Source organism: Amborella trichopoda, chromosome 5 (genome assembly GCF_054954075.1).
Source record: "Amborella trichopoda isolate Santa Cruz 75 chromosome 5, AtrichopodaSantaCruz75HAP2 v2.0, whole genome shotgun sequence".
In the NCBI taxonomy this organism is placed as follows: Eukaryota; Viridiplantae; Streptophyta; class Magnoliopsida; order Amborellales; family Amborellaceae; genus Amborella; species Amborella trichopoda.
This window is the reverse complement of record NC_142340.1, coordinates 37027812-37041001: the sequence shown is the minus strand read 5'-3', so window position 1 is coordinate 37041001 and position 13190 is coordinate 37027812. Positions and strand designations below refer to the sequence as shown.

The 13190-nt window shown below is 34.1% G+C and overlaps 1 protein-coding gene across 2 annotated transcripts; it reads left to right on the top strand.

Annotated features, from left to right (window-relative positions):
* The first annotated feature begins 5648 nt into the window (after positions 1 to 5648).
* Positions 5649 to 12935, top strand: LOC18428416 (putative WRKY transcription factor 39). Of its 2 annotated transcripts, XM_020663764.2 has the most exons (4): positions 5649 to 5773; positions 6095 to 6231; positions 10027 to 10152; positions 12180 to 12935. In XM_020663764.2, exons 2-4 carry the CDS (start codon positions 6224 to 6226, stop codon positions 12478 to 12480), a joined length of 435 nt encoding a protein of 144 aa, XP_020519423.1. In that variant the 5' UTR covers positions 5649 to 5773; positions 6095 to 6223; the 3' UTR covers positions 12481 to 12935. The 2 variants fall into 2 exon arrangements, with proteins under 2 accessions (XP_020519423.1, XP_088722638.1); XM_088866512.1 differs by lacking the exons at positions 5649 to 5773; positions 6095 to 6231 and adding an exon at positions 7746 to 8467.
* Positions 12936 to 13190: the final 255 nt, after the last annotated feature.

The following is a 13190-nucleotide window of genomic DNA, read 5'->3' as shown; positions in this document are numbered from 1 at the left end:
CAGGAAGAAATTTAAAATGTCTGCATTATCTTTGACATTCACCTGCCCCTCGAAGGACATGGAATGCTAAAGTGTATACTTCTTTGCCACTCACCTGTCCCTCAAAGGACAGGGAGTGTCAAAGAGGGGCAACTGTAGACACCACATTTTAAATTTGGCAAATTTTGTGGTTTCCTGAATCCTTAGGACCACATTATCCTAGTAAACCTAAATCTATAGCCCATACAACCTACCGTATGACCCAGAACCATTTTGCTTACTCTTAGAACCCTGTATTAAATAACTCACCAAAAATAGTAAAATAACTCTTTTTGACCTAAAGTTTCTCTGGGAGCTTCACAACAGCCTGAACTACACACCTGAGCTAAAAATTTTCAATTTTGGTCAATTTTAGCTTGGGCAACACGCCTAGTGTCGCCCAACTCATACTAGGCGACACGCTTTATGCCGCCCATCAGACTGAGCGATACACCCAATGTCGCCCGAGCGACATACTGTGTGGCGCCCAACCTAGTTTGACCGGAAATCTTCTAGTTTTGACAAGACAACTAGCTGGTCAGTCTTGAGTAGAAAGTTGTCGTTTTGGGCAATCCTGACCTAGGCGACGCTACCAGTGTTACCCAACCCAGACTGCCCAAAAACGGCAGTTTCCGCACAAGAATGATCCCCTGCCATTTTGGGCCAATTTTCCTTCATTTTGACATTTTGACTGGGCAACACTGTCAGTGTCGCCCAAACCTCGGACCCCATAAAGGCAATCTAGGGTTGGCAATTGCTAGTGATGGAAAGTTTTCCCTTGGAGTCGATTCGCAATCTATAAAAGTGAAAATTTGTGGCTGTTTGTGGGGACTTCTAGGGAGGAAAAAAATATTGAAACCCTAATCCCTTAACCTCTTAACTTCGTGAGCTTATGAAACCCTAATCTGAAAAACCCTAACCCTAAGCCTGAGAAACCTTAACCTAGACCTAGGGAACCCTAGTTCTAAACCATCCTTAGGGCACAACAACCCTTTAAAATCAGAGATTTTCTAGTCAACTTCTAAATCTGAGAGGCAAAGAGGACTTCAGTTCTGATACGGGCGAGCCCTCGAAGGCTCGGGGGTCTCGGGCCATCCGGCCTAGTTTGGTATTATTCTCTTACCTTTTCTTTCTTCTTCTTCTTACTGTTTTGATTTTATTCTGATTAATTTTGGTTAGTTTGTTTCTTTGAACTCTAGTTTTAATGTTTTGGATCATGTTGGCTCAACAACAGATCTGATAGCAGATCTGCTCGTTTCAAGGTAGATCTGGCGTCAGATCTGAAGTCGATTTGTCCCACTTTCTCTACCACATTATTTTTATCAATTTAAGGTGTCAAAATCCGAGAGATCTTCATCAGAAGATCTGTCCGATTTTCATCGTAAACAACAAGATCACGCTAGCCAAGACTCACAACCAAAGAGATGATAAAAGAAGAAAAATCAAAATTAGGTGGAAAAAAAACTTTCGTTCAAATATAAAAAATAGGGGGCATTATAATCTTGACACCCAAGATTAACCTTAATACATGTGAACTAATTTTCTCACCACACAACTCTCTTTAATAGAAGTTCTTACAACCATATTTACAACAATAACTCCCCACTTACAACAATAACTATTAACTTACAACAATAACTAGTAACCACCTAGTAGTTCCATAACTTCTTATTACTCAAAATTACAAATTACAACCTCACTACATCACTTATAATAAGTAAAATAAATACTAACATAATTTCTAAAAAATACACTTTAACAATCGTAATAGAGAGATGCCTTGGTGATATGTTGGTGATTGAAGGCGACTTTCTCAATGTTATTAACTGGTGTAATATGATGTCAAGCCCCCCCTGACGTCTTAGACCTTTGTGATTGCAGGTTGTGGAACTAAAATTGTCTTGGTCAATAAGCTTTGATCATGCATATAGAGAAGCGAATGAGACTTCAGATGGTATGGTGAAGAGAGGTGCCTTGTTATATTCTTTGATTGTGTCATCTGCAATGTTTTGAGAAATGTTTTGAAATTCCTTTTTCGTTAATGAAAAGTAAATACTCTTGTAAAAAAATAAAAAACAAAGAATATAAACCAAACCATACATCTAAAATGGCTGTGCTAGAATATCTTACGGAGTGATCTTTGTTGCATTAACGTTTGGAACTCTTAGAACTGTACTGCAGTTTATGGGTTCAAGTTCTATTATAAATTCATAAGAAGAAAATGCAAAAGCTAGATGGAAGGGACATTATCTTCAAGACCAATAAAAATAAGGATATTTTATCATTTAATAATGATGTTTTTTTTACTTGTAGTTATTATCACATAGCTTTCCTTATTGAAGCCGGAAACAATATCTTTCTAAAATTGCAAAAGTCGTTCATATAACTCTGAAACCAGAAAATCTAAATAGGTTCTAGAGTATATACAATCCAACTGACAGCAGAAATAGAAAATATAAATCATTTGAACTAATTAACAATTGTTTTTGCTGCATTTTTATCTATAGCTCAAACCACTAGACACCTACATGGAATTATGCTTGTATTCAAATTTAAGTTTTGTTTACCCCTCCCCCTGTAAAAAAAAAATAACTACCTAATTCTTTTAGTGTTAAGTACGAGCAAAGTCCTTTAGGCACAAAATCAATTTTTAAGGGTAGTCAAAAAGTACTTGCTGTCGAAGAAGGTGATATAGGATTGGATAGGGAATATTAAACCTTGAATGTGATGATATAGGATTGGATAGGGAATATTAAACCTTGAATGTGATGAAATAGGATTGGATAGGGAATATTAAACCTTGAATGTGATTTTCCTAATAATTCCGAGTCAATTCCCAAATATTGAGGATGGTTCCATTGGTCAAGCATCCGCTTTAACTAACGACGGATCAAGAGATCCTATCAAATGATGTCCAAATTTGATGAATTTTGGATTGAAGGCATGTAATGATCAATCATTAATATATAAAAAGTTTCACCTCAATTTCATATAAAAAGTTTCACCTCAATTTCATATGTGAAATTGATATGATGAGGGTTCAATGGTTCAAGCTATTAAAGGCTTTTTAACTAATGACGTCTCTCAAAACCTGTCAACTTATACTCAAACTTCCCCAATATAGTGTAGATAGGCATATAATGGCCGTGGAAATATAGAATCCATAGTTTGATCTCAAAAGAGGATTTAGACAACCTATAAGTGTGTTCAACAATTATGATTCCTTCAACTGATGGGGTTTCTTAAAACTTGCCAACTTATATACAAACTTCCCCATATATCGTGTGGAGAGGCATATACTGGCCTTGGGATTATAGGTCCCATAGTTCGGTCTCAAAATGAAATTTCGTAACAACCTTTGAGTATGTCCGATGTTTAACGTACATGGCGACCGGCGGCAAAACTTTCAAGGGTACTAGGGTCTTAGATGACAAGTTCTGACTATATGAGTCCTCTTGATATAATATTTGAGACATTTCCACAAATAATACCAACTGTCACATTTCATATGGTCCTTTTGTCCATTAAGCATATATGTGTTTGACGACCATTCAATTCCTATTTCTAGACTAATCCCATCTCTTGAATTTTTATGTTGTTTCTTGATTCTAGGCGTCCACAAATCACCCCCCACAGTGACAATTGTAGTGACTGCACATGTGTAAGACCTTCTAATAAGGGCAAAGAGTTTGACATTATAATGGAAATCCTAAAGAAAAATGTAATTGTGTACATAACCACCTCACTTATGTGGTACCAAGAAATTGGTTGCACACACTATTAAAAACTGGAGGGAAATTCAATTTTGATATATTGCTGTAAAATATGCCAAATTACCATAAGGGCAACCCCCAAATGTTTTTAAGTTTATTAAATGTGTGGAGCAATGGTTTAAAAAACGGATCGGTGATTCGGATCGGGCTTCCAAAAAACCGATCCGGATCGGCGAATCGGCGATCCGGATCGGGAATCGGGTGAATCGGTCAGAATAAAGCTTAAAAAAAATTCGAAAAAATTATTAAAATTCATTATAAATATTTTTTTTTAGGAATTCAATAAAAAATGAGGGTACTCCATTAAGAATTTTCATGCTTTTGAATGAATATGCGAATATTGATATGTTCTTTCCCTGCATGAACTGCCATTCAGTATTTAATTTACAGTATTTCGTGCTCATCCCTACACTGTTGCTGTTGGGACTCGATATGTGAATAATATGGCTGGGATAGGGTGGCCTCAGAATCATCATCTCTCTCGTTTTCTCTTTGAATAATATGGATTAAAAAAAAAAAAAAAACAAATTTTCAAAAAAATCGATCATGGATTAAAAAAAAAATCACAAATTTTCAAAAAATTCTATCATGGATTACAAAAAAAAATTCGATCATGGATTAAACAAAAAAAATCACAAATTTTCAAAAAATTCAATCATGGATTACATAAATTCGATCATGGATTACATAAAATTCGATCATGGATTACATAAAATTCGATCATGGATTACAAAAAATAACAAACAAAAAAAACAAACAAAAAAAAACAAAAAATTCAATCGTGGATTACAAAAAAAGAAAAAAATAGTTCGATCATGGATTACAAAAAATTCAATCATGAATTACAAAAAACTCTATCATGGGTTACAAAAAAAGTAAAAAACAAAAAATTCAATCATGGATTACAAAAAAAAAAACAAACATTTTGATCATGAATTACAAAAAAAAATCAAACATTTCGATCATGTATTACAAAACATTCGATCATGGATTACAAAAAATTCTATCATGGGTTACAAAAAAAAAAAAAAAAACAAAAAAATCAATCATGGATTACAAGAAAAGAAAGCAAACATTTCGATCATGGATTACAAAAAATTCTATTATGGGTTACAAAAAACCAAAAAATTCGATCATGGATTACAAAAAAACAAAAACAATTCGATCATGGATTACAAAAAAATCGATCAAGTATTACAAAAAAATCTATCATGGATTACTAAAAAAAAAAAAAAAAAAAAAAAAAAAAAAAAAAAAAAAAAAAAAAAAAAAAAATTCCGTATGGAATCGCCGATTCACTGTTCCGACTCGCCGATTCCGTACAGTGAATCGGCGATTCACTGTACAGAATCGTCCGGTTCTCTCTAGAACCGGACGATTTTCGATTCTTTGGGCGATCCGGTCCCTTTTCAAGATTTCTAAGTCAAACCGGGCGAGTCCGGTTCGACTCGGCGTTTTTTAAAACGCTGGTGTGGAGTATGGCCATTAGTGAATTAAATGTGTGGAGTATGGCTAAAATATAGGATAATGATGTCAAATCTCATCCACTCATCAAAATGTCTTGATGATAGATGAGTGGCTAGGAGTAGGCCTCTCTTTATGCTATAAGTGTTTGACATGAATGATCACGATTCACCTATCTAGAAGCATCTCTACGCTTAAGCCTAAAAATACCTCTCACCCTATGTATTTGATCACTCATAACTCTCCCATTCACTTTCTAAAGGCACGCCCAAGCATATATCTCTCTCTCTCATATAAGTTTTAGTAAGTGACAGTGATTTTCCGTTTGTAAGTTTAGCGAGATAAGGGTGATCTGGATGATATTAGTGAGAGAAAGTAGAATTGAGCTCCATTAAAGCTCAATTCAAGCTGCATAAAAGTAGATATTGATCATGAGGCCTCAAGGCGTTGAAATTGTTTGTGATTATCTCCTTCAACCTTGAAGCAATCCATAGTTGTAAAACATCATTTACAACAAGGTATTTTTATATGCTAGTTCTCCATTTTAAGAGGTTTTGGTCTTAAAATTACATATGAGTTTAAGGTTTGATTTAGGAGAATGTTTCTACGATGTTTATAAGATTTAATTGATTAAACGTTTCTGAGATTTTGGGATCAAAATCAGTCAATTAATGCTAAAAAACGATGGAGCATTTAGAAGAATTTTAAGGGGAAACAATGTCGAATTTTCTCCATGACACCCCATCTTAATTTGAGCTTGATCTAGTAATTTTGAGCCTCATTTTACAATTTTTCCACTTGATTGCATCACAATTTGAAAGTTCCTTTCACCTAAACAGTACAGACCAAAGAAAATATAGCTTCCCATTATGTTGATGGAGTGAATTTGGCCTTACCATCACATGTCATCCTATGATGAGTAGCTAAGACCATCATGAACCAGGTGCCAAGAGCACTCAAGGCTGCCTATGATCAGGTAACTTTGATTATTTGAGCATTTACATGTTTATAATGTAGAGTTCATGTCTTAATGAGTCTTATGTTGAGATTGATGTGTAATTTTGCTATATAATTTTGTGTAATGTTGAATTTTGAGGAGCACCAGTTTAAGTGTTGTTTACTTGATTTCCTTGTGTAGTTTTGCATTGTTGTTGACAAGGGATCCGAGGTCAGTTGTATCTTCTACGTTTTGACTTTGTAGAAAGGATTTGAGTGGTTGTAATTGAGGCATAAAGTGCCATATGAGTTATATTTAGCAAGAATAGGAGGTTGTATTGCCTAATTTGTATCAAATTTGAAAGTGTTGCATCTTGGACTTGCTTTTATTCACACTCTTTTTGTTAGAAACCTAATCTCTCTTTATAGAAGGGCTCGTGCAATAGTTAGAATGCCCTATACTCTCTCATGGTAGTGTCCTATTCAAGTTGAACACCACAGGTCCACTGCTTAGCTTTGACTTAATAATATAAAACAGATAACTCCAAAAACTATAACATAAGATCCTAACTTTGTAGTTTGCATGGTTGTTTTCAAAAGATCAAAACAAGCAAACTATAGAATTTTAGAATTTGTAACTTCTTCATTCATAAGTCAAAATCTCTATTTTTATATTTCTTGATAGGCTTGGGGGTAAGGTTTGTTACCCAAATCCATTATTTTATTTATCCCAAAGTGAGTATGCATGAGGCCCGAGACTATGACCTCTATGGTTTATAATGGAATTATGAGGAAGAATACATGCCTAACATTTTTATCTAATTAAAGATAGTCTATCATGTATAATTGATTTACATTTCATTTTATTTCAATCAATTATGCTTTCTATTTTACCATCCAAGCTTTGCTGCCATCCATGCCTTTGCAAGTATCTCTTTAAAGGATATCTTTCCTCCCTCTTCTCATCTTTTTCCTCGTTTTTTACTCCTTTTGTTGCGGTATCATTTTGAAACATACCACGTTGTTTTTGTGCTAACTCTATCCCTAGTAGCATAAATACGTAGCATGTGTTTATTTGCTAAACTTTATATAGAGTGTTCCTCTTCAATGGGGATACATGTATTATTTTCACTTACTACACTCAACATAATATATTTTTCTCATTATTTGGGGGGGCAAACTTGGTCAAATTCTGTACTATTGATATAATATAATACAATAAAACTAATTACATTGCATGGGCTAATTTTCGAGAGAATTGGTCCAATGTGTCGTTTTCTATAAAGTTGAGATACAATAAGAGACATCGAGTACTTTCTCAAAGTGGCACAACATTGGATGAGCATCAGATGTTTTTAGAAAACATGACGACATATATGCTATTTAAAATGTTGAAGATGGGTTTATCATTATCGTAATCCTTAATAGACTGCGTAAATATAGCTGAATTCAACAGCAGCAGTCCACACTAAATATAGTGAGAGAGAAGCAAAATAGAGAGAGAAAAGTGACAAAGAGAGCAAGGAAGAAGAGAAAAACCAGAGAGGAGAGAATGCTCTATAAATTTGGTTCTCCCCCAAAAATGTATGCATTTCTGAACTATAGCCTAAACGCTCCATAAGCCTAAAACCCAATATAATAATGGAGAAAAACCAGAGTTCAAACCCCCACCTCCAACGGATAGAACAAGAAAACAAAAATGCAATCACCTTAGCTCACAACGTCCTAAACATTCTTTCACCTTATGATCCCAATCATCAATGGAATACCCCTTTGAGGTCAGTCACAGAAACGAAATTGTCGAAAGTTGCCAAACAAACCATTAATGGATTTCAGCGTGTTATCACTCTATTAGATAGAAGGGGTCATGCTGTATTTAGAAGAAAACCTTCTTCCCCTTCACTTTTAGATAGAAGGGATCAAAACCTTTCATTTCCTTTGTGCCAAAAAAGACCTTTATATCCTCAAGTTTCTGATCACTACTTTGATTGCTATGGTCGAGTTCTGAATAATTTTCAGTCAAAAATGGAAGGAAAAAGGCCTTTGGTTTCAACTGAATTTGCTTCTTCTTCTATGTCTTCTTTTAGGCCTCTCATGCCACCTCTTCCTGCTAAAGTTAATGACAATAAAGTTATAAGCAGGGGTCTGCCATGGAGTTACGTGCCAATAGCTCCTGTTCCAAATAGGGAACATGGTTCTTCTAATGGTATGGATGGCCATGTAGGAAGCAGTGAAGATGGCACCAAAGTAGCTGCGAAATACCTTTACTGCAAAAGGTTATATTTCCTTGGATAACTATGTCCATCTCACTCTCATGTACCCATTCTCATCTCTCTGTCACACGCACAGACATGCACACATTCTCTCTCTCACATACACATAGCACATCAAATGGCCATATTGCTCTCTGTCTCTCGTCTACGATATTGATATTCATCTCTCTCAAACATATAAAAATTCATAGGCAGCTCTCTCTCTCTCTCTTTCTGTCTCCTCAGATATGCATATTCATCTCTCAAACATACTAAAGTTGATAGGGTTCTCTCTCTCTCTCTCTCTCTCTCTCTGGCAAATCATATTGCCATATTCACCTCATTGTCTCTCGGTGACACACACATATATATATATTAAATTTCTCTTGGGGATCTATATTCATCTAGATTTCTCTTGGGGGATCTATATTCATCTCGATCTCTCCCTCACATCGAGTCCAGAACACATATTCAAAATACATCTCTTTCTCACATAAATAACTATATCTATCTTTTTATCTGTGTTTGTTTTCTCTTCTGGGTCATGGTTTGAGGTTGTATTATTTGCTATGGACCAGAGATTGTGGTATAATTGTCAATTTTTTAGTGAAAAATAAATAATTTGAACATCTTCGGCAAATGAGCAATTAAAAAAGTGTTTAAATAATGTAAGGGGTGATCTAGTCTTATATCTTCAAAATATCATTGAATTTGGGGAAAGTGGAATTGAAGAGGTGACAAATTTTAACTTAGAATATATGTTTGTCTTACTTAAATTTTGACTACGGTATCAAATTCACATGGATTTTTTGTAAAAAAAAGAAAGAAGAAGAAGTAATTGTTTTGTAATCTATATGGTTTCTATCTTTCATTTATATGTATTACATAAAATAATTTTGATAGGCTACAATCTTTTTAATAAAATAGTATCTTTTGATGTGCTATAAATGAAGTGATTCTAATATGGGGGTAAATATAAGAAAACTTAGTTGAACTTGCAGACCAGCAATAATGCGTGAAAATTAGCAAAGTTTTCTCTCTATCTCAGTCTTATTCACAATTTGCACCTCTTATTCTACCCTTAGTCAAGGGTTTCGACAATTTTGCTATTTTCAAGCTCATCCTCTTTACATCTTTGTTTTGTTTTAGGATTTGCAATTTTCACCCTAGTCATTGTTTCCTTTATTTTTCTATATATATATATATATATATACTACTAATTTCATCTGTATGGATATATTGGAGTTATAAAATGACGCAGCATATGATTATGTATTTAGAGAGTGCATTTACGTTTCCCTGAATGTACACAAACTGTTATCTTTTATCCATAGCCATTTTTTGTAAAAGCCATCAGAGCATGGCATTTCTCTATATATTCAGGAAAATTACTTCGAATTTCATGATAAATGCTACACCTCCACCTATCTAATTTTGATTTTGTATGTCACAGCTATGGGTCACAAATGGTTTTGTAATTAATTAGGACTCTTATTTTACACTTCCTATTTTTGCTCATTTACTTATATTTGTATATGTCTGTGTGTGCTATGTTTGTATTTAAATGGGTGTCTATATTGCAGGAAAATGAATATAAAAACATCCATTACAGTTCCAGCCATAAGCAAGGACTTATCAATGACACCCTCAGACAATTACTCATGGAAAAAGTATAGCGAAAGGACTGTGAAGGGCTCCCCGTACCTTAGGTACATCTAAAAGAAATCATGTCCAATAATTTTCTATGAATTTTGTTAACTAAACCCCATTCCATATGTGGTCTAGTTTTCAAGTTTTTTATGCCTTTCTGTGAGAGAGAAAATATATATCAAATTGTTCTATTATATTGAATTTGTATACCAGTGTTTTCGTTTCCATGGCATCCTTTTATATTATGGCAACTGCTTTCTTTTAAATTGACTCTAAATCCACAAATCTAGTGAATAATATATCTTAAAATGAATTTCGATTTTACAATTCCTATTCTTACTTAGCAAATAAGCAAAAACATATAAATCGCTTACATTTAAACAATATTACTTGTAACATGCATCATCTTGAAGGAGTCTCTGCAGTTATCCATGATTTATGTGTTATTGTTGTTAAATTTGTTGCATAAACTTTGCCTTGTTTCATTTGTTATATTTTTTAAATTTAAGATTAACAAATTACTAGTGAATAATTTGTACTATCACCCATTATTGTTAGGTATTATAAAAGTGAAATGAAAAATATTTTTGGTAATTGCCACAAATAAAGCATTGTAATTAGTTATCGAGCCATACATCAATGACACCATTAGTCCCAATGACCTTCATTTGTTTTTTTATTTTTGTTAATTTCTTAAATTAGGTTCAAAATCAATTAATGTCCTAAATTAGCTTCAAAATCAATTCATTGAGGTGCTAAACTTTTGATTTTGACAAAATCCAAAAAGTACAGATGGTATTAGAAAATGGAAAAGTGTACAATAAAACTATTTATGTTTTGGTACAAAGTGGTCACCATTCGATTTAATTTTTTTTAACTTAAGATTAACAAATTACCAGTGAGTAATTTGTACTGTTACCCATATGATTGTTAGGTATTATAGAAGTTAAATGGATAATATTTTTGGTAATTGCCACAAATAGCGCATTGTAATTATCCATTTCTACATCAATCACACCATTAGTCCTAAAGACCTTCATTAATTTCTTTTGTTTTTATTGATTTACTAAATTAGGTTCAAAATCAATTCTATGAGGTGCTAAACTTTTTGACAAAATCCAAAAAGTATGAATGGTATTAAAAAAAAAGGAGAAGTGTACAATTAGACCTTTTACATTTGGTACAAAGTGGTAACCATTGGATGTGAACCTGGGTGGCGACATTTATTCCATTGACCAAGGTCAAAATTAAAAAAAAATAATTTCGAACTTTGTGACACCCATAAGTTATTAGATTTCACATCGAATGATTATAAGTAATTATGACTTCCTTAAACTAAAGTTGAATGATCTCATTGTATACTATCCTTTAAAAAAAGTGAAATCTAGTCTAATAGTATAGTTTCACAATTTCTTTGTCTTGTCATACAAATTTGGGTCAATTATTTACTACTTTTCACCCACCGATGTGTGGATTGTGGAACTGGTAGTCAATATCTATTTTTCTTCAAGAAGCTACACCATCATAGTGTTTTCTATACTAAATGCTATCAATGCGTAGTGTATGTTTTCAATAGTGTGCATTAACGGTGAAACAACGGTTGCACTCTGTTACTTCTCGGTCATATCCCAAATTTGATCTTCATGATGGATTGAAGAGCCAAACACTCACAAAACACACAAATATCAAATTTAACCCCAAGAATGTGGATTTCAAGATCTTGAAAATCTCAAGATTTGGTCAGTTTGACATCGAAAGAAATCGATTTAGATCAGATTTCGATGGCAGTCAAGACATATTTAGCTCACAAAATCCCTTATTTTCGTTCATAAAATTGATGTCAGAGGGTAAAAAACAATTGTTTTATATAAGTTTGGCTCCCTCATCCAAAGATGATTGAGAAATGTGGTGTGGCTTCATGGTTTTGTGTGAGGTCCCCTCCTATATTCCCACTCATTCTTTGAGTGTAAATAGTAAAAAAAAATGGGTGCAAATAAAAGAAATTACTACAAATAGCAAGCTCTTATGTTTTCCTAGTCTTTAGACACTCTTGTGTCCTAATGTCATCTACTTTGGGGTAGTACAGGTTGTTCTATAAGTGCGCAACTGCAGAGGGTTGCCCCGCAAAGAAGCAAGTGGAGTGGTGCAAGGACAACATCAACATGGTCACGATCACCTATGAAGGCTTTCACATGAACCATGCACTTGCATTTGAGGCTGCACGCATACCCACAATTAAGCCAGACCTTGAACTTGCAAGCTCAAGTACAGTTGCACCGGCACTCACACCCACACTCACACCTGTGCCCGCACTTACACTTGCACGTGCACGCACATCTGCACCTGCACACGCACCCCCACCCGCACCCCCACCCTCACCGGCGTAATGTGCTTGTGTTTGTTATTCTCTTTATCGTCTTGTCTTTGTCTAATTTTGATTAGAATAGAATAGGTCTACATTAAACACTAGTGATATACATCGAACTGTTCATCCAAATTGGCCATGGCGACCTTTGTTGTATTGAGGATTGAAACTTTTAGAACTGTCACCCAGGTTATGAGTTCAAGGTTCCATTCTAAATTCAAAAGAAACAAAATGAAAGAGCTTGATGGAAAAGACATTCTTCAAGACCAATAGAAATTAGATTATTTGTGGGTGGAAAATGAAAGAAGTGGGTTGGGTACCATAACCTTCCAAAGTGGTTTGAGATGTTTGAGTTCCTTCAATGAATGTATTATGTGTCAATATTTGAGTTTGCATGTGTTGTGTGTGTGTGAGAAAGAGGGAGAATGATCTTTAAACTTTGCTTTCACTTTGAAATGGTATATTATTTCTATACAATATGATACATGTTGATCATCTTGACATCAAGAAGCATGGACATGAGAAAAAAATGGATTCAAGTTTTGAAAATAGTATATTTTGTAACACATTTTTGGACCTCAATTTTCAAGATTTTCAAGTTTTCATAGATCTGTTGATCTACACTATTTTTAAAGCTTTAAACTGTATAAATAAATATAAAAGCATATTTTAAGGCTATTACAAAGATTTCCAATATTGAAAGCACATTTTTCGATACTATTTGAAGGTAGG